The sequence below is a fragment of the Mixophyes fleayi genome, chromosome 7 (assembly GCF_038048845.1).
Source record: "Mixophyes fleayi isolate aMixFle1 chromosome 7, aMixFle1.hap1, whole genome shotgun sequence".
Classification (NCBI taxonomy): domain Eukaryota; kingdom Metazoa; phylum Chordata; class Amphibia; order Anura; family Limnodynastidae; genus Mixophyes; species Mixophyes fleayi.
This window is the reverse complement of record NC_134408.1, coordinates 8,534,159-8,560,722: the sequence shown is the minus strand read 5'-3', so window position 1 is coordinate 8,560,722 and position 26,564 is coordinate 8,534,159. Positions and strand designations below refer to the sequence as shown.

General features: G+C 45.2%; 3 protein-coding genes across 6 annotated transcripts in view; 2 read left to right on the top strand and 1 right to left on the bottom strand.

Moving 5' to 3' along the window:
• SEZ6L2 (seizure related 6 homolog like 2) overlaps positions 1-9,788 on the top strand; it is a 38,916-nt gene extending 29,128 nt beyond the window's left edge. Inside the window, exons 10-18 of the mRNA XM_075178907.1 lie at positions 929-1,067; positions 2,073-2,269; positions 2,874-3,068; positions 4,585-4,776; positions 6,196-6,387; positions 6,859-6,897; positions 7,166-7,283; positions 7,898-8,000; positions 8,497-9,788. Coding sequence (XP_075035008.1) covers positions 929-1,067; positions 2,073-2,269; positions 2,874-3,068; positions 4,585-4,776; positions 6,196-6,387; positions 6,859-6,897; positions 7,166-7,283; positions 7,898-8,000; positions 8,497-8,526 — 1,205 coding nt within the window. The 3' untranslated portion in view covers positions 8,527-9,788. The remainder of the gene's footprint in view (positions 1-928; positions 1,068-2,072; positions 2,270-2,873; positions 3,069-4,584; positions 4,777-6,195; positions 6,388-6,858; positions 6,898-7,165; positions 7,284-7,897; positions 8,001-8,496) is intronic.
• Positions 9,789-10,354: 566 nt separating this feature from the next.
• LOC142097242 (uncharacterized) lies at positions 10,355-22,051 on the bottom strand. Of its 3 annotated transcripts, none has more exons than XM_075178917.1 (9): positions 21,664-22,051; positions 19,876-20,014; positions 19,730-19,789; positions 18,052-18,109; positions 13,297-13,486; positions 12,525-12,571; positions 11,169-11,214; positions 11,019-11,085; positions 10,355-10,546 (listed from the first exon to the last, which is right to left on the bottom strand). In XM_075178917.1, exons 2-9 carry the CDS (start codon positions 19,999-20,001, stop codon positions 10,421-10,423), a joined length of 720 nt encoding a protein of 239 aa, XP_075035018.1. In that variant the 5' UTR covers positions 20,002-20,014; positions 21,664-22,051; the 3' UTR covers positions 10,355-10,420. The 3 variants fall into 3 exon arrangements, with proteins under 3 accessions (XP_075035018.1, XP_075035017.1, XP_075035016.1); XM_075178916.1 differs by lacking the exon at positions 21,664-22,051 and adding an exon at positions 20,873-21,157; XM_075178915.1 differs by lacking the exon at positions 21,664-22,051 and adding an exon at positions 20,099-20,182.
• DUSP14 (dual specificity phosphatase 14) lies at positions 17,930-26,343 on the top strand. 2 transcript variants are annotated; one of them, XM_075178918.1, is made up of 3 exons: positions 17,930-18,027; positions 22,273-22,354; positions 25,163-26,343. In XM_075178918.1, the coding sequence occupies exon 3, from the start codon at positions 25,251-25,253 to the stop codon at positions 25,902-25,904; it is 654 nt and encodes a 217-aa protein (XP_075035019.1). In that variant the 5' UTR covers positions 17,930-18,027; positions 22,273-22,354; positions 25,163-25,250; the 3' UTR covers positions 25,905-26,343. The 2 variants fall into 2 exon arrangements, with proteins under 2 accessions (XP_075035019.1, XP_075035020.1); XM_075178919.1 differs by lacking the exon at positions 17,930-18,027 and adding an exon at positions 21,201-21,670.
• Positions 26,344-26,564: the final 221 nt, after the last annotated feature.

Below are 26,564 nucleotides of genomic sequence, written 5' to 3'. Positions count from 1 at the left end.
AGGCCCGCCCGTTGGTCAGTATAGGCCTATTGTCTGCTAATCCCCGCACACGTCATCGTGCGAGAATCCTGGGCGAAGTGTTCGGTGATATGTGGGTCGCGGAAATTCTCCAGTTGCCATGGTAACTCTTATCGGGCTTAACTCTTCAGTTCCTGGATGAAAATAAACCGCAGGGCCGGCGAGCCTAGACCAAGCAGTAAGTAATGTGGGGACTTACATCCACTCAGCAGACAGACATCGTCACCTTCCTATATTACTGCTAATTAATGGGTGAATTTACTATAGGACCACGTAAAACTACATAACTGGCCCATAATAGTGAATATCCCCCCACGTGGTCAGGAGGAAAATAGTCTTACTTATTTGTCAGCTGTCCCTATTTTCCAGGGACAGTCCCAAGGTTTAAAGTCCTGGCCCTGGAAATGTTTATTTATACACGGAGCTGTCCCTGGTTTTCAGTGATTATCTGCACAGTGCAATCCCCGTTATCTTGTGTAGCTGTAATTCTATTATAGATAGGGGATAATCCCTACTGTAAATTATATAGATATTAGAAGTCACCGAGGAGTTCTGGGACCATGTAAGGACTGTTAGCCGAGCAACCTTATTCCAGAAATCCGACATCAGAACTCAGCGATTATAAGAGATGACATCACAAGTTTATATAGATATTACTTGCAGGAGTTTATACATATATTATTATAACATGTGTATTTTGACTTAATGTTAAATTGAAATGCAAACGAAAATGCAAATAAATATTATTTATTATTATTGGGGATGTAGTCCTTGAACGTCTACCTAGACCGTACCAGGCATGATTTGATATAGTAGCAAAATTATTTTACAACGACGGCAACTCAGGTTATTGTAAAGCTGTAGGTGGACGTTGGCCCTCTCTAACAGGCTGTCTCTTTCTGTCTGGTAGCGCTGTGTGGGGGAGAGATCTCCGAGCCCGCCGGGGTCATCCTGTCTCCGGATTGGCCGCAGAATTACGCCAAGGGCCAGGACTGTGTTTGGGGAATCCACGTCCAGGAGGACCGCAGAGTGCTGCTAGAGATAGAGATGTGAGGACACGTTACATACAAGACCGCTGTCATACAATACCTGCACATACTAAGGAGACAATAGTGGAAGCTGGTCTATGGCTCCCATCTATCACCTCTCCTGCACAGTTATATCCATCACCCATATTCAGTTCTGCAGCCTATCAATGCCAGTCACTGAGGCATGAGGCACCGTGTGCCTCAGCGATGTCACTTACCCTAGAGATATGATAGGCTGAGTATTGAGTTCCTGCCTCCATATAGGCGACTGGTATATTTCAAGGAATAATAGTTAGTTTAGCCCATTATGCTGTTTCCTATAGCAGCCAATCAGATGTCAGCTTTGATCAGTCTGTCACGCTAATGGAAACCAATGGTCGCTATGGGAACAGCGGCAGATTATAATACTCTCACGTATCCTGTATATTCCCGGTAATGCCCATAATGTCTGTTATGTTTCCCAATGACCTTCTAATGTCCTAAATACCCATTAGAATGTTGTAAATACTCCTTAGAATGTTGTAAATATTCCTTAGAATGTTGTAAATACCTCCTGGAATGTTGTAAATACCTCCTGGAATGTTGTAAATACCTCCTGGAATGTTGTGCATACCCCCTCTGGTTGTGCTATACACAGTATGTATGCTCATTACATTACAGCACATTAGTACTTAGAGTTTCAGATGAGAGACTGACGTCCTCTATAGGTATCGCCCCCATGTGCCTCTTATTTACATATATAAATTAAGGAGGAGGGGTCTAAATGTGAAAGTCCTGACAGTAATTTCCGCTTCTAGAAGTGATAACTCTGGTTCTAAGGATTCGCCTAACCCAAATCTTCAGTGATCCCTGATTTTATCGATAGGCAGAATAAATCTGATCCCTGTTTTTATCGATAGGCAAAATACATCTGATCCCTGTTGTTTTCTAGGCAGTACATCTGATCCCTGTTTTTATTGATAGAATACATCTGATTCACTATTATTGATACGCACAATACACCTGATCCCTGTTTTTGCCTTTCAGACTGAACATCCGTCGGAGTGACGCCCTGACGGTCTATGACGGGGATGACCTAACAGCGCGGGTTTTGGGCCAGTATATGGGTGTTCATCAGAGATTCAACCTGTTCTCATCCGCCAATGATGTAACCCTACAGTTCCAGTCTGACCCCAATGACCCTGTGTTCAGCTTGAGCCAAGGATTCATCATCCACTTCAAAGGTACCGGAAACAGGCACATGAGACATATTACATTTATACATCCTTATAAGTTGGCTTCACTTTCATTCTTGGTGAATTGTGCACCTGTAGTGACCTCGGCCTCCACAAGGTGGCGATGATTTCTGGGCAGGATTCACCGACGCAAATAAGAAAAGAAAATTAAGTGTGATAATTGTTACTAAGTGCAGTAATGGTCTCTGGTTGTAGTAACGTCTGCTCTGTGTGTAATGTGACAATAGAGCCTATCCAATCAGTAGGGATCAGTGACATCAGTGAGGCATAGCGTGCCTCATACCTCAAGATAGTGGTTCAGCTCCCTGCCTCCTCTGTGTGTAATGTGACAATACAGCCTATCCAATCAGTAGGGATCAGAGACATCACCGAGGCACTGTGTGCCTCATGGCTCATTTTCATGACAGTGGTTCAGCTCACTGACTCCTCTGAAATGCAGCATATCCATTTACTAGGAATTAGTGACATCACTGAGGCACTGTGTGCCCCATGCCTCATTTTGATATTAGTGTTTCAGCTGCATGCCTCCTCTGTGTCTAGGGAACAGGAATAACTGAATATATGATGTATTAATATATTTTCTTCCCCCTAGAGGTGCCCCGGAATGACACCTGCTCGGCCTTGCCCGATGTGCAGTCCGGCTGGAAAACGTCCTCACACCCTGATCTGATCCGCGGCACGGTCGTCACCTATCAGTGCGAACCCGGCTATGACATCATCGGCTCAGACATCCTGACCTGCCAATGGGATCTGTCCTGGAGCAACGCCCCTCCCACCTGCGAGAAGAGTGAGTGACTGGGTCAGTTTGTCTGGACTTGGGGTAATTACAGCACAAGAGAGAGTAGGATGGACTGACGGAAAGGGCTTCTGACCCCCCCCCCCCCCAGAATTGTCTTTGCAGTCAGTGTACAGGTGGAGCAGCCTTTTGTGTAGTGTGCTGAAGAGAGTCATTTATTTTGCATTAGCAAATGTTTGTGGACAACTGAGGCACATTATCTACTGACTATGAGGGAAGTTTCTGTAGTCATCTTTATATAGCAGCCAAGCTTATCTATATACAGCAATAAATGCCCACTTGTTAAGACAACTCTACAACCCTCTCCTACCCTTACTGTAAGCATGAGTATAATGTCTGAGCTTCATGTGCTATGCTAAGGTTACCAGACCTGGGCAACGCAAGACCCCATTGCATCACCCATCATGTGCTATGCTGAGATATTACGTAGACTGGGGCGACACAAGACCCCATCGCATCACCCGTCATGTGCTATGCTGAGATATTACATAGACTGGGGCGACACAAGACCCCATCGCATCACCCGTCATGTGCTATGCTGAGATATTACATAGACTGGGGCGACACAAGACCCCATCGCATCACCTGTCATGTGCTATGCTGAGATATTACATAGACCTGGGCGACGCAAGACCCCATTGCATCACCCGTCGTGCTATGCTGAGATATTACTTAGACTGGGGTGACACAAGACCCCATCGCATAAAACTTCATGTGCTATGCTGAGATATTACTTAGACTGGGACGACACAGGACCCCATCGCATCACCTGCCATGTTGAGATATTACATAGACTGGGGTGACACAAGTCCCCATCGCATCACCCTTCATGTGCTATGCTGAGATATTTCTTAGACTGGGGCAACACAAGACCCTATTGCATCACCCGTCATGTTCTATGCTGAGATATTACCTAGACTGGGGCAACACAAGACCCCATCAAATCACCCGTTATGTGCTGGGCTGAGATATTACATAGACTGGGGCGACACAAGACCCCATTGCATCAAACGTCATGTGCTATGCTGAGATATTACATAGACTGCGGCGACACAAGACCTCAACACATCACCCGTCATTTGCTATGCTGACATATTACATAGACTTGGGCGACACAAGACCCCATTGCATCAAGCGTCATGTGCTATGCTGACATATTACATAGATTGGGGCGACACAAGACCCCATCGCATCACCCGTTATGTGCTGTGCTGAGATATTACATAGACTGGGGCGACACAAGACCCCATTGCATCAACCGTCATGTGCTATGCTGAGATATTACATAGACTGGGGCGACACAAGACCCCATCGCATCACCCGTTATGTGTTGTGCTGAGATATTACATAGACTGGGGCGACACAAGACCCCATCGCATCACCCGTCAAGTGCTATGCTGAGATATTACATAGATTGGGGCGACACAAGACTGCATCGCATCACCCTACTGAACATTGCCACCACTGTCCGCTATATAATCAGTGTACATGTTTCTGCTCTCTCTAGTCTTGAACTGCGCAGACCCTGGAGAGATCGCTAATGGAGTACGCAGGGCGTTTGACCCACGGTTTCCCATTGGCTCTCATGTCCACTATTCGTGTAATGAGGGTTATACGCTAGAAGGGAGTGAAATCCTGACTTGTTACAACAGAGACACCGGAACCCCCAAATGGAGCGATCGTATCCCCAAGTGTGTCTGTGAGTAACTTATACAACACTATACTTTCTTACCTTCTCTACCCCTCACCCATCCACAAATATGACTAGAATATAAGTCATAACATTGTAGTATACCAAGCTACACTGTATGAAACTTATGTAGAGCTTTAAACAAAAAGCTCTTAAAATTCTTTATTTAGGTTGACTGAGTAACTTGAATATTGAAATGTATTAAACATGAAGTATAAATGGGGAGATGACTGTATCCTTTCATAATTCCAATATATAATACCAATATACTATTAAAATAGGGATTAGCGTCAGTCTAACGCTCAGACCAGGTGCGTGCTGCAGTTCACACAATGAACACAGTGTGGCGTTATCACTGATAAATTATTATTATTATTATTATTAAGAATTTATTTATAAGGCGCCACAGATTCCATAGAGCCAGATACAGGAGCAGGTAACAAATAGATGAGGTAATACATATAAGTAGCCCAGATGAGTGTGAATAATGCTACAGGGAATCACACAGAGTGCAGCAAAAGACATGACAGGATGTATGAGGGAGTCAGACAGTAGACGGACATGAGACAATAGGTAGAGAGGACCCTGCCCCCCAGAGCTTACATTCTAGAGGGAGGGGTGGTGAGAGACAATAGGACTAACTGGGAGAAAATGGAGATGGCAGACGAGGAAGAGGAGGTGATAGATAGAATGGTCAGGAGGTGGTAGGATAGGCGAGCTTGAAAAGGTGAGTTTTGAGTAATTGTTTGAAGGACTGAAGGTTGGGGCAGAGTCGAGTGAGACGTGTGTTAGGGAGTTCCAAAGATTAGGGGCAGCACGGCAGAAGTCTTGGAGGTGAGCATGGGAGGAGGTAATGAGAGGTGAATTGAGGCGGAGGTCAGAGGCGGAGCAGAGTGGCCAGGTAGGTATGTACCTGTAGACAAGGTCAGAGATGTAAGGGGGAGATGTGTTGGTAAAGGCTTTGTAAGTGAGGTTAAGGAGCTTGAACTGAATGCTGATAGGGAGCCGATGAAGAGATTCACACAGAGGAGAAGAGGAAGATGAGCCTAACGCAGCATTCTGGATGGATTGAAGGTCAGAAAGATGAGAGACAGAAAGACCAGTGAGAAGGAGGTTGCAGTAGATGAGAAATGACGAGTGAATGGACCAGGATTTTGGTTGCTTCTTGAGAGAAGAAGGGAAGGATTTTTGTGATGTTACGGAGGAGGAAGTGGCAGGATTTGGCGAGGGACTGGGTATGAGGGGTAAAACTGAGGGCTGAGTCAATACCACTGGTGTTGAGTTGGAAGCTATATAACTGGATGAATCACAGATATTTATAAATAATTTGTATATTGAGCATATATGCACAGATCATTCACTGTTCCCCCATTTACACCTCGTCTGCCCTGTTTCGGTGTTTGTGATTAATTGTGACCCATTTTCCAGTGAAGTACGAGCCCTGTCTGAACCCCGGGGTCCCAGAGAATGGTTACCAGACGCTCTATAAGCATCACTACCAGGCTGGGGAGGCGCTGAGGTTCTTCTGTTACGAGGGCTTTGAGCTGATCGGTGAAGTCACCATCATCTGCGTTCCAGGACATCCGTCTCAGTGGACCAACCAACCACCTCTCTGTAAAAGTGAGTGCGACAGGCGTGTCATAGTGAGGCACGAGGTTCCTCCGAGACGTCACCACAGGGCGTGAGATTTCTCCGCTGGTCCGGTACATTACACTAGTCACAAGCAATATGAAAATTGTCCTTGTCCATTTTCAATTTTTAAACATACTCGTGTCGAGATAAAGCAATAACCTTATTAGAAGTTAAGAGGAGGGTGTGTACAAACCGATTATTGAAAAGGTGTCTGAAGGGGAAATCCTCTGTGAGCAGTTTCCTAATTGGTTATTAATAATTTAAGCACAGGACTGGATTCCGCTGGATAGATATTTTTATTTTTATTCCAGTTTGTCCATTTTTTTTGTATAAGTTGTTCTGCACCCACAATTGGTCCCTCATTGAGTAATAATAGTACTGCCAGTAGCATATACCGTCCCCCTATATAACATCACAGTAACTTATATTACATTAAGGCCCTGTTTTCCTTTCTTTCAGTTGCGTATGAGGAGCTCCTGGACGACAGGAAGTTAGAAGGTCTGAATTAGCGGCTGCTTGTCACTGTCCCCGCAAATATGTCACCCCAAAAAAGTCATTACCATTACGGCGGACTGTACCATTCCCTTCGTGTGCCCCTTGAAATGACATTACTAATATACGTTACTTTTCTTCCATCCAATGCAATCACTGATCATTATCCATCATCACCTTCATGTCTACGAGGTTTGTGACCCCATATTTTGACATCCAAAGCAGATTCGTGCACCCCCCTGTGCGTGATTAACCTGTCTTCATCCTCTTCCAGTTGCCCAGACAACAGACCCCTCCCACCAAATGGAAGGCGGGAACATAGCGCTCGCCATTTTCCTGCCAATCATCTTGGTCATTCTGCTGATTGGTGGAATTTACATCTATTACACAAAGTGAGTGACGTGAATTGATTGGCTACATTCCAATTATTATTGGTTTAGTCCATAAAATGGCAGCCATTGAGTGTAGACTCCTGGTGCACAAAGACAGCAAAAGATCATAGTACAACTACTATCCACTATATATATATATATATATATATATATATATATATATATATATATATATATATATATATATATATATATAATGTGCTATTGAGAGTCTTAGGGCATTTACCACTCGGCAATAACAGCACACGGCAAAACGTGCTTGGTAGGCAGTGACCAATACACACTTGCACTTGCGGTCAAGGAGGGGTCAATGAAAGATCCCAATGGACGTGTCTGAAAAACTGCACCGCAATGCGAATGTTCCCATCCGCAACTGCATATGCTAATGAGTAAAGGGACATTGGTACCAATCCGTGCCACCTCCATGCTGTTAATAGGTATGAGGTCTTAGGGGTAGATTGACTAAAACTTCTACAAAGGAGAGGTGGAGGTTTTGCCTATAGAAACCAGATTGTAGTTATTATTTATCGCCTACATTCCAGAACATGAGCTAGAGTTCGATGCCGGATTTTCCGCGACTAATCCCGACTCCTCTGTCCCGATTCTCTCCTCAGATTTCAAGGAAAGTCTCTGTTTGGGTTTTCCTTCCCGGCCTCTCATTCGTACAGTCCCATCACCGTGGAGTCCGATTTCAACAACCCATTATACGAGGCTGGGGTGAGTGTGGCAATATATCATTTATTACACAGGGAGGCTGGGATTGCTGTGTGTGATAAAGGTTCATCTGGCTCTATGTTGACTGTGCAGAAAGGTGGATGCAATACAAAGGTTGGCAGCCTCAGATGAGGGAGTGGGGGTTCTTAAAACTGGCTCGGTAGCTGTACAAAAAGGTGGTGTTGCTTTTGCTGTAAAACTTGCACCTTACACAGCAACCAGACCCTTGCTTCACGGTAAAATGATATAAGCTAATTGCTGTGAACCAGTGCAAATCTTGCACCTAAATGCAATGTTAGCAATAGTCGTACTGTGTTAATTAGCAATGAAGACTGTTCTATAGTCACTAAATTATGCCCATCTTTAGCCATCATTAGGAGAATGGTTCCATCCCATGTGAATGCGATACGGTCAGGTTCCTGGGTCAGGAATGTATAGTTATAGGGCGTAAGTGTCATGCATTGCTCTATATACATTGATTAAACTCTTTCTCTTTCAGGATACCCGAGAGTACGAGGTGTCGATTTGAAGATGGGTTAAGTTATGGGTACAACAAGGGGCGGGTGGGGCCATACATGAGCGAAAATCAGATTATACACCGACCGAGGGTCTTAATTTACTGATCGCAATCACAAGCTGCACAGTCCCTCACCCTGCGATCGTCCATCATGAGATCTTACACAATCACCCACAGAGTTATAAACACTTGGGGGGAGATGAACCTTTCCTATTGTCTTCTCAAAGGAGCGGGAACAGCCATCTTGTAGACAACCATGACCCCCCCGCAGGTTCATTAAAATAGCACAGTAATGTACGATGACCCACACGCTATAGTAACAGTGAGTTCAGTGAGGGATATTATATATTATTTTATTTCTGGATAGACACATTTTGTTGTATTGTGGTGCTGGTTTCTGGAGAAACCGGTCTAAGCAGAGCCATGCTTATTACTGTTAACGCCCCCCACTTCCTCCCCCTTGTCTTCATGTTTCCTCCACAGCAAGGTGTTGTAAAGCCCAGGATTGTATGTAAAAATTACTGTGGATACAACGAGCGGTCCAGATTTTTTTTTTTTTTTTAATTGCCCAATTTTGTCAGGACAAAAATTATTTTTAATATTTTTTGGCACAGCTCTTGGGAGATGTGTTTACTTTAAAACCCCCTTTTTAACTACAATCAAGTTTAAAGAAGAAAAAAAAGTGAAAATTTATTTTTAAAAAAAAAAATTCAGGGATTTATTTGATCCAAGTTCAGGCTTGGTCTCCAAGAAAATGGCCACCATTGTCCAGCACCACAAACGCTTAATAGTGTCAGGTGACTAGTCTGTTTAAAACTCTGTGCCTTCACCTCTTTCATCCGTCATCCTGTGACCTCTCACCCTTGTAAATGTCATTTGTGCCAAAGTAATACTGCAATGTCTGTGCTCTAGCGGGAGCTATCCATGACTCCATTAAATCCTCCAGCTCCGGGGGGTTTATGCAGAGTCCAAATCAATTCACTCGCCCCCCTCCCCCCCATATTCACACAGTGTTGCTATTTTCATCGTTCTGCTACCAGAAAGGATCAGAGTGATCGCTCAGCTGTACGCCACTGTCTGTCTCTTTTTTCCATAAGTTAATTTCACTTTGTCCGGGAGATTCAAACATGGCCGCCACCGTGCGCCAACGAGTGGCTGATTCAGGCACACCTTTAAATCTCCAAATACTGTCTGTTTGTGTCACCTCCAGCTCCGCTTCTCAAACTGGCTTTATTTTCAGGCAATAAAGAGCGAGATTTGTAAAAAATAAATAACGTCTCTTGTTTAATTAAAATGCACTCCCCTTTCCAATCCCTTGGAATGTATCTGTTCAGCTGACAAAATGGCTGCCCCCAATAATTATGCATGGTATTGTATCCCATCACCAACACCAAAATCTAATGATATCACTGAGGTACAAAACACGCCAGTAATTTCACAGGTCCTAGCAAATTAATAGGGTGCATTCTTCTAAAAACCATTGGTTGAGCCCACAAAATGGCCTCCTGTGTGGGTGACAGGTGCAGTTAAAGCAAGATTCTCTCTCATAATTGAAAATCAATGTATGTTTGTGCCCCCAGTGAAGTCACCGGTTCCTAGTGAATTAATAATCTGCATTTTCATAAATAATGGTTCATGCCACAAAATGGCCGCCTCTACCGTGTGTCAGAGACAGGTACACTTTAAAAGCAAGGTCATCATTTCTATTTAAATATCAATAAATCTTTTATTTGCTACTTTAAGTAGATATGAAGCTAAAAATAGCAAAAAAAAGGTTCATTGACAGGGAAGTTAGAGGACAATATGCTCCAGATTAGTAAACGTTGAGAAATTTCTGAGGTAAAATTAGTCCATTTTTATTTCATACATTAAAAAAAACGTCCGGGAAAGGCCCCACGTTCAGGCGTTAGATAGGAATGGGGCTGTACTCCTGTTTCCCAAGTGGAGAATGGAAAACGGCTGGACGGATTGACTGCAGCACCTTCTCGGAGTCAACTTGTCCCAAGGCCATTTGGTCAAGAAGTTCATCCACCTGCAAGAGTCACAATTGCCGTTTAATGGCTGAACTACGGACAAGCTGCAGAGGGAGCGGCCTATATGTATATAGACACAGCGGGTGGTGTAAAATCACAGGGATTGGTGCTTTAAGGCAGAAACGGCTGTTTCGCAGTGGTGCCCACGTTCCACCAGTACAGTATGTTCCACAGAACGCCTCTATCATGTCATTCTGCTAGGTGGCATAATAGGGATAGATAGTTGATGAAATGCATAATCTTTTGCACCCAAATGCAAAACAAAGAATATTTTGCAGACCAGTTTTGAAAATGTCTAGACGCAGCTTGTGGGTAAATTTCGCTATGGGGTCAGTTTTTATAGACCTCACAGCACACAGGTACCCTATGCACATGATAATCTATGATGCTCTGTTTCACACTAACCCCCATGCAAGGGGCAATTACTCTTCCCACCTCTAGGTATCTCCTGCAGAACATTGCTCCTCTTACCCGTCGAGCATACTCTGGGTCCTCTTGGGGCTGGAATTTACCAGACTTATTACGGGAACGAGACGCTCTGCAGAGAGAAGAGACATGTGACTGTGGGCAGGACAAGAATCAGAGACACAGAGTAAGATATGGATCAAATTCGTCACTCACCTGACAGAGGCAGATTTCAACAGACCAGTGTTAGGACAGGATTTCTCTGAAATAAACAAAGTGTTATTTATACACAAAAACATCAGGGAAGCTCAATATACCATATTTCTGGGCACTAAACCTAACACTATATAGTGAAAAGTATTTGGACACATCTGTTAATTATTGAATTGAGGTGTTTCAATCAGACCCGTTGCCAGAGCTGTATAAAATCAAGCACCTAGCCGTGCAGTCTCCATTTGCAAACATTTGTGATACAAAATGGGTTGCTCTGAAGAGCTCAGTGACTTCAGGCGTGGTACTGTGATAGGATGCCACCTTTACAATAAAACAGTTTATGAAATTTCATCCCTGCTGGATGTTCCACGGTCAACTGTAAGTGATATTATTAAAAAGTGGAAGCGTTTAGGAACAACAGCAACTCAGCCACAAAGCGGAAGACCACGTGCGGCAGGAGCTTAATGGAATGGGTTTCCATGGCACAGCAGCTGCATGCAGCCTCACATCACCAAGACCAATGCCAAGCGTCGGATGGAGTGGTGTAAAGCACACCGACACTGGACTGTGGAGTAGTGGAAACATGTTCTGTGGAGTGACTAATCACACTTCTCTGTTTGGCAGGCAGATGGGCGAGTCTGGGTTTGGTGGATAACAGGAGAACATTACCTGCCTGACTACAATATGTCAAGTGTGAAGTTTGGTGGAGGAGGGATAATGGTATGGGGCTGTTTATCAGGGTTTGGGCTCCTTATCTCCAGTGAAGGGCAATCTTAATGCTTCAGCATAACAAGTCATTTTGGACACTGCTAAGCTTCCAACTTTGTGGCAACAGTTTGGGGAAGGCCCTTTTCTATGCCAAAATGACTGTGCCCCAGTGCACACAGCAAGGACTACAAAGACATGGTTTGATGAGTTCGGTGTGGAGGAACTTGACTGGCCCACACAAAGCCCTGACCTCAACCCCATTGAACACCTTTGGGATGACCTGGAACAGAGATTGTGAGCCAGGTCTTCTCCTCCAACATCAGTGCCTGACCTCATAAATGCTCTACAGAATGAATGGGCACAAATTCCCACAGAAACACTCCAACATCTTGTGGAAAGTCTTCCAAGAAGAGTGGAAGCTGTTATCACTGCAAAAGGGGGACCAACTCCATATTAGAGTATATGTATCTGAATACAATGTCATTACAGTCCCTGTTGGTGTAATGGTCAAGTGTCCGAGTACTTTTGTCCATGTAGTGGATGTTGACTGCTGCCTCACAGGAACGTCACCAACATGGATGACCAAAGCTCAGGGCTTTTCCTGGCTATATACAATATATCTCCCTGATCAGTGGTGACCACCATTCATACCTTGCAGACCAGACTTTTGTCGTAGGCGAGATTCCTTCTCTTCATTTCTGTCAGATGAGGGAATAAAAATATGTAAAAGTTATTGCCTATCTGAGCACTAACAGGTCTCACAGACAAGTACGGCCCCACAAGACGTGGCCAGAATATCTTTACGATATTTCCCCAATACACCACAATGACTTCAGTGTATTTTTAACTTGCAACACTGTCATTCTAAACACATCTTCATATTTCAAATTCTATTAATCTCTATGAACTGAAATATATTAATGGGGCAATGAGAACATAACCTGCAATAAGGACTCCGGACGGAGTAGGTAATTACCCTGCAAGGGCTCTTTTTAGAGTCTTTGACACAGGCCACCAAAAGTTTAATATGTTGTAGAGTAGGGCGACCTGTATTGTCTTCGCTTTCCATGAATGTCACAACAGCTGTTTATTAAGGAAATTATTTTAGAAGTTACTCACCGCACATTGTCATATTTTTAAAGAAAGCCTGTCCCACACCTCGTGTCACTAACTTACGCTGGCCGCCTATTGTGACATTGCAGGGTGTGTGGCCCCAAAAACAACCACAACGCTCGATAACAATCCAATGAAAAGGGATGTGATTGTACTGGGTATGTTGGTACGGGCGAGCAGAAGATGACAGCTATCGGCAGGACCACCGGTTTGGGGACTCTCCGCATAGCAGCACATAAATCAGTAGTTTCATACATGTAAAACATCCTATACCATGATCAACGATAAGATATCGCCCTCTCCCCCTGACCTCTCCATGCACACTCCGCAGATGAGATTGTCGGCCAGCCCAGGGGGGGTGGGCATAGAGGAGGGGACCAGGTGCAGGGAGACGCAGGTACCACGGCTGGTAACGCAGACACGCCCGCAACGCAGAGACAGCTGGTACCAGCGATCAATAGTCAGCTCCTGTCCGTGGATGACACACCACCCTCTTCCTCCTGCAAGAAGACAAGGCGTGCATGTTATTCTGGATCATCACTGTATAACTCACACTCTGATGGGGCCCTAGGAAAGATACTGGTTTGTGCCCCTTGGCCCCATTCATTTGTCCAAAACACGCACCCAGGTTAGAGCAATCCTGGCCTCCCGGTGCTGGGGCCCCTGGGCAGGAGTCAAGGTTGGCTAATGAACGATCCTGCTCTGGTTTAACATAAACTTTGCTTGACATTTCTTATTTTGCAGTATTTAAAAGTCACTGTTGGGAATATGAGCCAATGATTTACCCCCCTGGCACCTGCCCCCCACCTCTATTACGAGCCCCTCCCACAATGTACTAATGAATTTGCATCTCATACAGGTCCAAAAGTGAAGACTGAGTTACTGTGATATCATTAGCCCCGTCCCTATATATAAATCATCCAATCCACATAGTGCAGTTCTGCCCAGCAAGACTGTCAAGCTATCAGTCTCTCCCGGTCTATTCGATTAGAGAAGATCCTCCCCCTTACATGACAACCTGCTAAAGAGGAAAGAAAGAACGGTGGTCATTAATACATAGCCTTTTACATATATTAATGTCAATCAGTGCCTCTATTTTCTCTTTAAACATAAAAGACTTAAAATCACTTTTTTATTGATAAAAAAATGTATCCTGGAAAGAATTGGCTACACATACTGCTACAGTGAGGACTCAGAAGATAATCAATCTCCAATGTGTAAAATGCATTTTTTTTTATCCATTATCCCAGTTTGTGTGTGGGAACAAGCCCCTTAGATTGTTAGCAGGGGCACCTAAATCAAGTCAGCTCCTGGGATACTCAAACGTGACTAATACTGGCAGTGTAGGGGTCGAGAGGCAGTGTGACCGCTCCAAGGAAGACCGAGCGTCAGCTCTTGACACCATCTGTGTGAGCCAATGCCTTATGTGTCTTACTGAAGAACTGCGCTACTACACCTGTGTCAGCAGCTCACCAACTAACATGCTACTAAACCTGACTGTGCCAGGGCTCCTGTTCCCTTTACCAGAGCCTGCGTTGAGGAGGACTGGGGTATTCCGAGAGTGACGCACGGGAGGGAGTTAAGCACTAGCACCTGTAGGGGGGGCTGGCACCTGAGACGGGGGTGGTACAGCAGCTACACTATTTTTGGAACACTGCTGTCTACTCAGTTACTGCTGAGCTGACATCACCTGTCTGGAGAACGTTGCCCTGGGCAGTGAAAGTGGCATTTACCGCTTAATGGCTGGCAATTAGGACTGAACTATGAACAGGTTTAACTGCTTCTCCCATCTGGTTACACAGCGCATTCCAAATGTCATTTACTGTCTGAAACACTTCTGTTACTACATTAGATGCCTTAAGTAGATCAGGCTTATTGAACCTATAGTCGCTGTGGAACTACAAATTCAAGCATGCCCTGTCAGATTATAAATGTAAATCACCTGTGGCTGTCCATTTACAGTTGGCCCCCAGTGGTTCATCTGCTGGGACTTGTAGTTCCACAGCCCTTAGAGTGTCCTGGCTCGCCTCCTCTCGTGAATGTTTCTAAACAGAAAACCAGGACGCCCCTCTGGTATAACCTGTGTACTGATCACACTGTGCCGTGAAATAATTAAAGGGATTTGTACAGATTAATGGGTCAGGAGACCAAGATTACACTTGGCGTCCTCTGATCATTAGACTGTCAAAAACTAAAAGTGTCCATCCCCCATCTACCCGCGGTTACATTAATTTGCCTCTGCAGAAATTCATACATTGTGGTAAGGAAGAACACATGCCTTTCTGGCAGGCCCCCGACACCAAAGGGAATCATGTAACTTCATGACAAGCAGGGGCTGGATGGAAAATTTTAGCCTCGGGGGCGAGTACACAGCACTGGCCCATCCTTAAAAGGTGCTTTTAGGTATAGAACACAGGGGCTGATTTTGCAAATAGCGGTTGTTTTCGCCTCACCCTATATATTAATTTGTTACTCCCTGGTAACACCATTGTCCGGTGATATTACCAGAACAGAAGTATTATAAAAAGTGCTTTATTCTTGGAATAAAGCATTTTATTTATTGCTGTACTGATCAAGTTATTTTCATTTCTAAAAAAAGAGAAAAAGGGTACTTGTTAATTATACAGGCTCCACTGAAACACTACCCCTTCCACTCGATCCACTGGTTTCGAAACAGCAGTTTAAGTGGAAGAAGCAGCATAGTGTGGGCAACCTACAGTGGTGCCCCTACAATTAACAAGTATAAAAACATCAGCTTAATTTAAGTTATAATTATTTATTTTTTTAATATATAAAAATGTCTATTATATATATTTATATTATCCTGTGGGTGTAGGGGTTCAGACACTAGAGGAGCCTGCTACTGCGAAAAAAAGGATCCCATTTTATTCCTTGGGCATGCATCTGGACAGCCGTTAAATACTTGGCCACAATCACAATACTGGTCCTACTGGACTCCCAGTAGGACCAGTCCTGTGTCATGGAATCCCGGGTCTGCATAGGTCACGACAGATACTACCAGGGCGAGCGGAGGGGATGTTTGGTACCCCCCCCTCCCCCCCAACGTGCTGCAATCCCGCCCATGTTTGGAGGTAGGACCAACCAATAATGATCACTAGTCCCAATCCAGATAAAATAGAATTAGTCCTTAAATTCTAGGTACGCTCAGGTTTTAAAGATTTGTCTCTGTCTTTCACTACTGACCAAAGACAATAAAATTCCTATTCTTCTGCACGTCAGACCAAATTCTTTTATGATTCTATTCCCTGAGCTGTGTAAGTTTATATTTACTGAATAGAGTTAAATTGCAGAAAAATCTAGTGGTATGAAATTCAATAAATATGAATTATTATTGCATGGGATGTGGTTAGAATGACAAGCGTCGCTGTACATGATTGTTGGTGAGTATGGGATAAGGAAGCACAGTACAGCGCACTGAATACACGCCGATGCAGAATACTCTGATGTGTCTTACCGTTGTGCTGCACAGATCCTGCAGGAACACGCACCTTGGCTCAGGCCCTAGCTGTGCAGTATGTTAGGTATTTGCTTGGGGCATAAGGACACCGTGCAAAAGCTACAATTCAACTCCTACTCCCTCAGGTGCAGTCTGATAAGTAGATATAATGGAACGGAGCCAGGGCAGTCCCCTTTTATAGGCCCTATAGGTTTAATGCACAATACTTATTTTCCTATAATCCACTTAATTAAGTGGTCTGAAATAAGTTACCAATGAATCACTATCTACTGCTCTCTGCATTGCTGTCTGGTGTAGGAGAATGGTTAGACGTTATAGGAGCAGTGTTTGCATAGATTTGTATAGGTTTGATGGTAACTAGGTAACACCTCTCCTGATAGAAATATACCAGCTTCTTATATCAGTATTGTTTATTCCCTATGAATAATAAGTCTCATTTTACTGGCCCGGCTGGTAATTACTAGACACGTGGAACATCCCATAGTAACTGCACTGGCTGGAGGCCTATAGAAGTATATAGATATGTACACAGATCTGTACTATCTGTGCATGGCCTGTCTGCTGACCTTGTATACACAGACCTGTGTCGTGTACATAATCTATAATACAGTTCTGTCTATACCTGTGTATTATCTGTATATATATATATATATATATATTATATTATGTGTATACAGGGTACATGCTGGTGATATCTATCTATATATATATATATATATATATATATATATATATATATATATATATATATATATATATATATATATATAAATATATTACACACTGATGACATAATATATATGTATGATGCACACATGATGGTCTGGTGATACATACATTATATATATATATATATATATATATATATATATATATATTACACACTGATGACATATGTATATATGTATGATGCACACATGATGGTCTGGTGATACATACATTATATATATATTACACACTGATGACATATGTATATATGTATGATGCACACATGATGGTCTGGTGATACATACATTATATATATATTACACACTGATGACATAGTATATATGTATGATGCACACATGATGGTCTGGTGATACATACATTATATATATATATTACACACTGATGACATAGTATATATGTATGATGTACACATGATGGTCTGGTGATACATACATTATATATATATTACACACTGATGACATATGTATATATGTATGATGCACACATGATGGTCTGGTGATACATACATTATATATATATATATATATTACACACTGGTGACATAGTATATATGTATGATGCACACATGATGGTCTGGTGATACATACATTATATATATATATTACAGGGTCTCTATCACCCAGAATAGCTCCCCCCCCCCCCGGTTACCTAGGTGACGGCTGGGACCTCACTAGTGATGACGTCACGCCGGCCTGTGATTGGCTGGCGGCTCAGAGTGGGTGTGCGCGCTGTACGGAATATCGGGAGGTCGGTCTCCAGGCTGCCATTGGCTGGACAGCGGTCACGTGATGTGCAGTTGGGTTAACCGGTGCAGTGCTGGAGCCGCACACACAGGTAACAGGTGTTAGAGGGTCTCACCTGGTATCTCCTCCGCTGGTGCATCCTGGGGGTCCGGGGGAGGGGTCCGCGGAGACTTCTGTTATAAGGAAGGTCACAGTCACATGACCAGCTATAGGGGGGCACATACACATGGGGGGGGGGGCACATACACATGGGGGGGGCACCTGGGCAGGGGGTACATACACATGGGGGGGCACACCTGGGCAGGGGGTACATACACATGGGGGGGCACACCTGGGCAGGTGGCACATACACAACATGGGGGGGCACACCTGGGCAGGGGGTACATACACATGGGGGGGCACACCTGGGCAGGTGGCACATACACAACATGGGGGGGCACACCTGGGCAGGTGGCACATACACAACATGGGGGGGCACACCTGGGCAGGGGGCACATACACAACATGGGGGGGCACACCTGGGCAGGGGGCACATACACAACATGGGGGGGGGCACACCTGGGCAGGGGGCACATACACAACATGGGGGGGCGCACCTGGGCAGGGGGCACATACACAACATGGGGGGGGGCACACCTGGGCAGGGGGCACATACACAACATGGGGGGGGCACACCTGGGCAGGGGGCACATACACAACATGGGGGGGCGCACCTGGGCAGGGGGCACATACACAACATGGGGGGGGGCACACCTGGGCAGGGGGCACATACACAACATGGGGGGGGCGCACCTGGGCAGGGGGCACATACACAACATGGGGGGCGCACCTGGGCAGGTGGCACATACACAACATGGGGGGGCGCACCTGGGCAGGGGGCACATACACAACATGGGGGGGCACACCTGGGCAGGGGGCACATACACAACATGGGGGGACACAACATGGGGGGGCACACCTGGGCAGGTGGCACATACACAACATGGGGGGGCACACCTGGGCAGGTGGCACATACACAACATGGGGGGGCACACCTGGGCAGGGGACACATACACAACATGGGGGGGCACACCTGGGCAGGTCGCACATACACAACATGGGGGGGCACACCTGGGCAGGTCGCACATGCACACCTGGGCAGGGGGCACATACACAACATGGGGGGGCACACCTGGGCAGGGGGCACATACACAACATGGGGGGGCACACCTGGGCAGGTGGCACACACACAACAGGGTGGGGGCACACCTGGGCAGGTGGCACATACACAACATGGGGGGGCACACCTGGGCAGGGGGCACACACACAACATGGGGGGGCACACCTGGGCAGGAGGCACATACACAATATGGGGGGCACACACCTGGGGAGACGGCACAGAGGTGGTGCACACACAGGGGGGCACTCCAGGACAGGCGGTAAACACCGGTGTTACACCAAAGAGTGAAGTAGCAAAAAATGGGATAAAAGTGGGCAGATTGCTGTAACACTTGGGGTCGCACCTGGTAACTAGTGCACAACAAGGGGTCTCTTTGGTGACAGGTACACTACAGTGATGAGCAAGTGGGTGATACACAAGGGTTGTGCAGGGCAGTAGGTGTTGTGTATGTGGGCAGTTGGGGCAGATTTACAGGCAGTAGATAAAATATGGCTAATGGCATTATTGTAATTGAATTAGATGCATACTATTGTAACACTGTAGGTTTCTGAACTCATTCATAGCCTAATGCATGTTTCTTGTATATCTGCCCCCGTAGATTGGATGCAGACTATAGGGGGCTAGTTGTACCCACCTGGTCACTGCTGGCTGCTTGCTTGAAGTGGTCTTGCAGCCTCTCGATGAGCTCTGTGTTCTACACATAAGGAAAGAGTTACATGTTTGTACCTCGCACACTATACCTCCCCCCCCAAAATGTGAGTTTACACCCGTGTGCCTCACCTTTCCTGCGCCTCGCAGGCCCAGCTTCTTGCAATGTTGCTGCAGCTGTGCTCTCTTCAGAAGGTGCAGGGAGGAAGGGGTTAAATCCAGCGCCAACTCCATAGTCTTCGATTGGCGTTTGGGCATGGTGGCGGCTGTACTGCGAGCACACAGAGTATTGTGTATAGCATCAACTCTTACCCCTCATACAACCCCCTCCCTCATTTCTTCTGGGTATATATACCTATGAGGCTACAGCAGACAACCTGCGGCTCTCCAGTTGTGGAACTACAAGCCTCAGCATGCTTTGCCAACCAGAGGCTGCCTGATCTATCTATAATTATGTCAGATTCAAGTCATTGTCCAGTATAACATTTACACAAACCTGCAGATAACATCACTACATTATCATACACACATATGTGTTTCCGCTGCTTAATTGACCATCTTCTAATTTAATACTTTACATCAGTTTGTATCTTTCTTTGGTCTCTGTAAATAAATTGCAAAAATACAGGTTTTATATTAAAATAGTGGTTCTTTACTCACCCTCTATACCCAAATTGCAGCTTTACTAAGGGGGATGGGGAAGCAGAGGGTTACCCTTGTTTGTTCACTCAATTAGCAGCAGCCAATTACAACATACCTATTAATAGGTAGGTCACGCCCTTCATATGGGGTCATGTGATGTTCAGCACACCTGTACACAGGTGGGATGATGATAATACCCTGTGAAGGGTTTGCACTGAAAAAGTTGAACCTTTTAATTGCAAATTTTCAGTGATTTGTGGGCTAAAAGTGTTGCAAGACAGTTACAAGGAGACTTAATGAAGCTGCCATTTTTGGATGACAATTTGTATTTGTAATAATATCATCAAAATTGGCTAATATTTTATGCTCTGTGCTTGAGAATGATCTGTGATAGATGTAAGTCTGCAACAAAGTCAGGAATCACTGTCACAAAATTACTGGATGTGCACCAAGCACTGGAATTGGCTCTTTCATCATCTGAACCCACATTGATGAGAGTGTCTAGTTATGAGTGACTTCCCTGGACCTTAGTGAAATGATGCTGCGTTCTCATGGAGATTAGTTCAGATCCCAAATTGTCTTCACGGCTCAGTGCTGGAACTGTTTCTGGTGAACGGAAAGGCCGCATTCTCATGAATATATATTGTTCTCTAAATAGCGCCAAAATGTTCTGCATCGCTTCACAGAAATGGATATTCAGACACGCCAGTCCCTGCACCAGTAGAGCTTACCATCTGATTTCTGTAATGTGCACAGATTCTGTAAGTAGAAAGTTAAGTTACAAGTATTTCAGTGGACCGTGTGAGGAAACTGGATTACGGGGCGGAAACCCAGGTAAACATGGAATATATCTACCTAGTAACCACCATAATGGTTCAGGCCACAAAATAACTGTCCTCACTGTGTGTAGTGGACAGGTGCAATTTAAATTTGTTTTTGTTCATTCTGCAGACACCATTGTATTTCTGTGCAGTCATGAAGGATGACGCTGGGAATCTCTAGTGGATGGAACTGATGTCATAGTTCCCGTACTTGAGGCTTTAATCCCCCTGATTATCACATTACATTATCCTATCCTGCTCCTCTATGATTTCCATTTTAAGTCAGTCCATTAACAGCTTGTGGGGTAACCAAGGAAACACAAATAAGCTAATGACATCTGAGGATATCTCCTTCTGATTGGCTGATTATTGTTTGTCAGATGATGTCAGGTTTGCACCCTGTCCCTCACATCACACCCTCACAAGAGTGACATCAGAACCACCGGAAGAGCTGTACCTGACAGGTGAAACGTGTGGCAGGAGCAATGCTCTGCTGAGACATTGGGACAGTGCTCCAGCAATATTAGCATAGTGTTGGTTTTCAGGTGGTGTAGATGCAATGCTCTGCTTTCTTGGTATTATAACACGGTGTGCAATGCTCTGCTTTCTTGGTATTATAACACGGTGTGCAATGCTCTGCTTTCTTGGTATTATAACACGGTGTGCAATGCTCTGCTTTCCTGGTATTATAGTGCGATGTGCAATGCTCTGCTTGCCTGGTATTATAGAGTGGTGGGCAATGCTCTGCTTGCCTGGTATTATAGAGTGGTGTGCAATGCTCTGCTTGCCTGCTATTATAGTGCGATGTGCAATGCTCTGCTTGCCTGGTATTAGAGTGGTGTGCAATGCTCTGCAGGATTGTAATAGTGTGAGTATAACAGAATCCCTGCAGCTGAAGAGTTAATAGGGAGGTATGCTATAGCATTGCTCTCCCTCAGTGCAGCTAGTAATGTGTTAACGGAAGCAGCGCACAGATCCTGCCATGAATATGTATAGCAGTGAGGGGGCATTGTGTGTCTCTCCCTCTCACACGCCCCCCTCACACCCTGCATCATCCTCTCTGCAGAGCCAGCACATAAAGCCGGAGGAGCAGAGAGAGACACGCTGCACCCAGGGACATCCACACGGGATCAGACTGCAGAACAAAGGTAAGACATGAATATTATACTCCATACCTGCGAGGTGCTACGCTGCTTACTGTACCAACCCCGTGTCTTATAGTCCTTACACTACTACACCGTGACACAGCTCAGGTCTGGTACAGACACTACTAAACCATGACATCTATACACACACAGCCCAGTACAGACACTACTACACTGTGACATGTATACACACACAGCCCAGTACAGACACTGCTACACCGTGACATGACATGTATACACACAGCCCAGTACAGACACTACTACACCGTGACATGTATATACACACACAGCCCAGTACAGACACTACTACACCGTGACATGTATACACACACAGCCCAGTACAGACACTACTACACCGTGACATGTATACACACACAGCCCAGTACAGACACTACTACACCGTGACATGTATATACACACAGCCCAGTACAGACACTACTACACCGTGACATGTATACACACACACAGCCCAGTACAGACACTACTACACTGTGACATGTATATACACACACAGCCCAGTACAGACACTACTACACCGTGACATGTACACACACAGCCCAGTACAGACACTACTACACCGTGACATGTATACACACAGAGCCCAGTACAGACACTACTACACCGTGACATGTACACACACAGCCCAGTACAGACACTACTACACCGTGACATGACATGTATACACACACAGCCCAGTACAGACACTACTACACCGTGACATGTATACACACACAGCCCAGTACAGACACTACTACACCGTGACATGTATATACACACAGCCCAGTACAGACACTACTACACCGTGACATGTATATACACACACAGCCCAGTACAGACACTACTACACCGTGACATGTACACACACAGCCCAGTACAGACGCTACTACACCGTGACATGTACACACACAGCCCAGTACAGACACTACTACACCGTGACATGTATATACACACAGCCCAGTACAGACACTACTACACCGTGACATGTACACACACAGCCCAGTACAGACACTACTACACTGTGACATGTATATACACACACAGCCCAGTACATACACTACTACACCGTGACATGTATATACACACACAGCCCAGTACAGACGCTACTACACCGTGACATGTATACACACGCACACACAGCCCAGTACAGACGCTACTACACCGTGACATGTATACGCACACACAGCCCAGTACAGACACTACTACACCGTGACATGTATACACACACACAGCCCAGTACAGACGCTACTACACCGTGACATGTATATACACACACAGCCCAGTACAGACGCTACTACACCGTGACATGTATACACACGCACACACAGCCCAGTACAGACGCTACTACACCGTGACATGTATACACACACACAGCCCAGTACACACACTGCTACACCATGACATGTATATACACACACACACAGCCCAGTACAGACGCTACTACACCGTGACATGTACACACACGCACAGCCCAGTACAGACACTACTACACCGTGACATGTGTATGTGTATATATATATATATATATATATATATATATATATATATATATATATATATATATATACACATATATATATATACACATACACACAGCCCAGTAGACGCTACTACACCGTGACATGTATACACACACACAGCCCAGTACAGACACTACTACACCGTGACATGTGTATATATATATATATATACACACACAGCCCAGTACAAACACTACTACACCGTGACATGTGTATATATATATATATATATATATATACACACACACACACACAGCCCAGTACAGACACTATTACACTGTGACATGTACACACACACAGCCCAGTACAGACACTACTACACCGTGACATGTATACACACACACACACACTATTACACCGTGACATGTATACACACACACAGCCCAGTAGACACTACTACACCGTGACATGTATACACACACACAGCCCAGTAGACACACTACTACACTGTGACATGTATACACACACACACACAGCCCAGTAGACACACTACTACACTGTGACATGTACACACACACAGCCCAGAACACACACTACTACATTGTGACATGTATATACACACACAGCCCAGTACACACACTACTACACCGTGGCATGTATATACACACAGCCCAGTACAGACACTACTACACCGTGACATGTATATACACACACAGCCCAGTACAGACACTACTACACTGTGACATGTATATACACACAGCCCAGTACACACACTACTACACTGTGACATGAATGCGCACCAATTATTAACGATGGAGGCGAGGTAGGTTACACCACTACCTCTTATGTTCATACAGTGCAGATATGTTACAGTCTATGATACCCCACAATGTGAGGGGAGAGTAAGAGTTAGTTCCTGTCACACAGCAGTGTCACCCACCTGCTCTGATTCATTGCATGAGTCAGAATTGCTGTAGATAGCACCAGAGCCCTTATTCCCATGGTGCCTCACCCCACAAGCTGGCCTTCCATGTCCTGGCCCTAGATGCCTCATTATCCCACACCTCACACCTCGGCAGGATGTCACCTCGCCCCGTTGGCCCCTCAATATAACGGCACTATTGGCTCCTAGAACCCCATAAAGCTGCGCTGGGTGTCGCAGTAGGTAGACTGGTCCATGATCTTTCTCTCACTATAGATGCACCATGTATTTCCCCAGATGAAGCTCTATCCTGTAGTGTCTGACATGCTGTACACTGTGCTGTACCAGGACCACCCCTTATATTATCTGTGTCATGAAAGGGACAGTAGAGGCTGTTTGTGTGTAAAGTTATTTTTTTCTCTCCCACCCCAGGTTGCAATAAGTGATTGCTGACAGAGACGTGGGATTTCCAGGAAACATCTTTATTTCCAGCTTTCCAGCCTGCAGCAATCCTCTCTATATGCCCCTGCAGCTCCCCGCCATGAATTTCCGTAGCCATCGGCTTCTACGACGCTCTCCACCCCCGGCTCTCTCTACCAAACCCACGGCTGTAAGTGGAACTTCCAGTACCGGACTGTCCGGCCTGGGCAGCATCGCTCAGATCAGCCCGTGTCTCTACCTCTCCAGTGGGAATGCCGCAGGCAGTAGGCAGCTGGTTTATGCCCGCAACGTAACCTGCATTGTGAACGCCACTCTGGAGATCCCCAACTCCAACTGGCCAGATGTAGACTACATCAAGGTGCCCGTGCCAGACTTGCCACACGCCCCCCTGGCGTTGTACTTTGACTCAGTGGCGGATCGTATCCACCAGAACGGAAAGAGGAACGGCAGGACTCTGGTTCACTGCGTGGCGGGGGTGAGCCGCTCCGCCACGCTCTGCATCGCTTACCTGATGAAGTATCATCGCCTCTCACTACTGGATGCCCACCAGTGGGTTAAGACGAGGAGGCCTGTGGTCCGGCCCAACGCTGGATTCTGGCAGCAGCTGATCCAGTACGAGAAAAAGCTCTTTGGCAAAAACACTGTGAGATTGGTGCCCTCTCCTTTAGGACTCATCCCCGATATATACGAGAGAGAAACCCGTAATCTCATCCCCGTATGGGGCTTCAGATAGAGCGGCTCTTTAACTTGGACTAAACACATAACGCTGGTGCCATCTTCTATGCATCCACCTCACAAGAGAGTCACCCCCCACTAACAAGAGGGCGATGATGCACCGTAGAGACATTTACCCTCGGCCCTGGTCACATGACATCGATAAACAGAACAGGAACGCTAGAAAACAGTTTTATTTTTTGTTTGGTGTAATATGATAAAACAAGGAGAATTTCTCACACCGCGTCTGTTCTGAACAGATGGGGGTTCTGTCACTACCAATCGCTTACTTTATTTTTCAGTGTGAAAACAATACAGATGGTAAAATATTTACTTAAAAACATATATAAATGATATATCAATAGAGTGCAAGCCACACATCTCCAATAGGAAACCTATTTTTCAAATGTGGGTGCGACATATATGTATATTTCTAAATAAAATTAATTTAACAAATAGTCACCTTGAAACATTTATTTACACAAACATTTTAAAAAAACAAAACCCAATGGTTAAAATTGAACTTTATACAAAGAAAAAAACGAAACCAACGGGAAGAGTAACGAGATGGAAGGTAGAGAGGTAAGGGTCAGGAACCAGCCAAACATTCATATTTCATATACATGGAGAGAAGGGGTGATATGGAGGGGAGGGGGTCTCATCATGTTTAATAAAAATA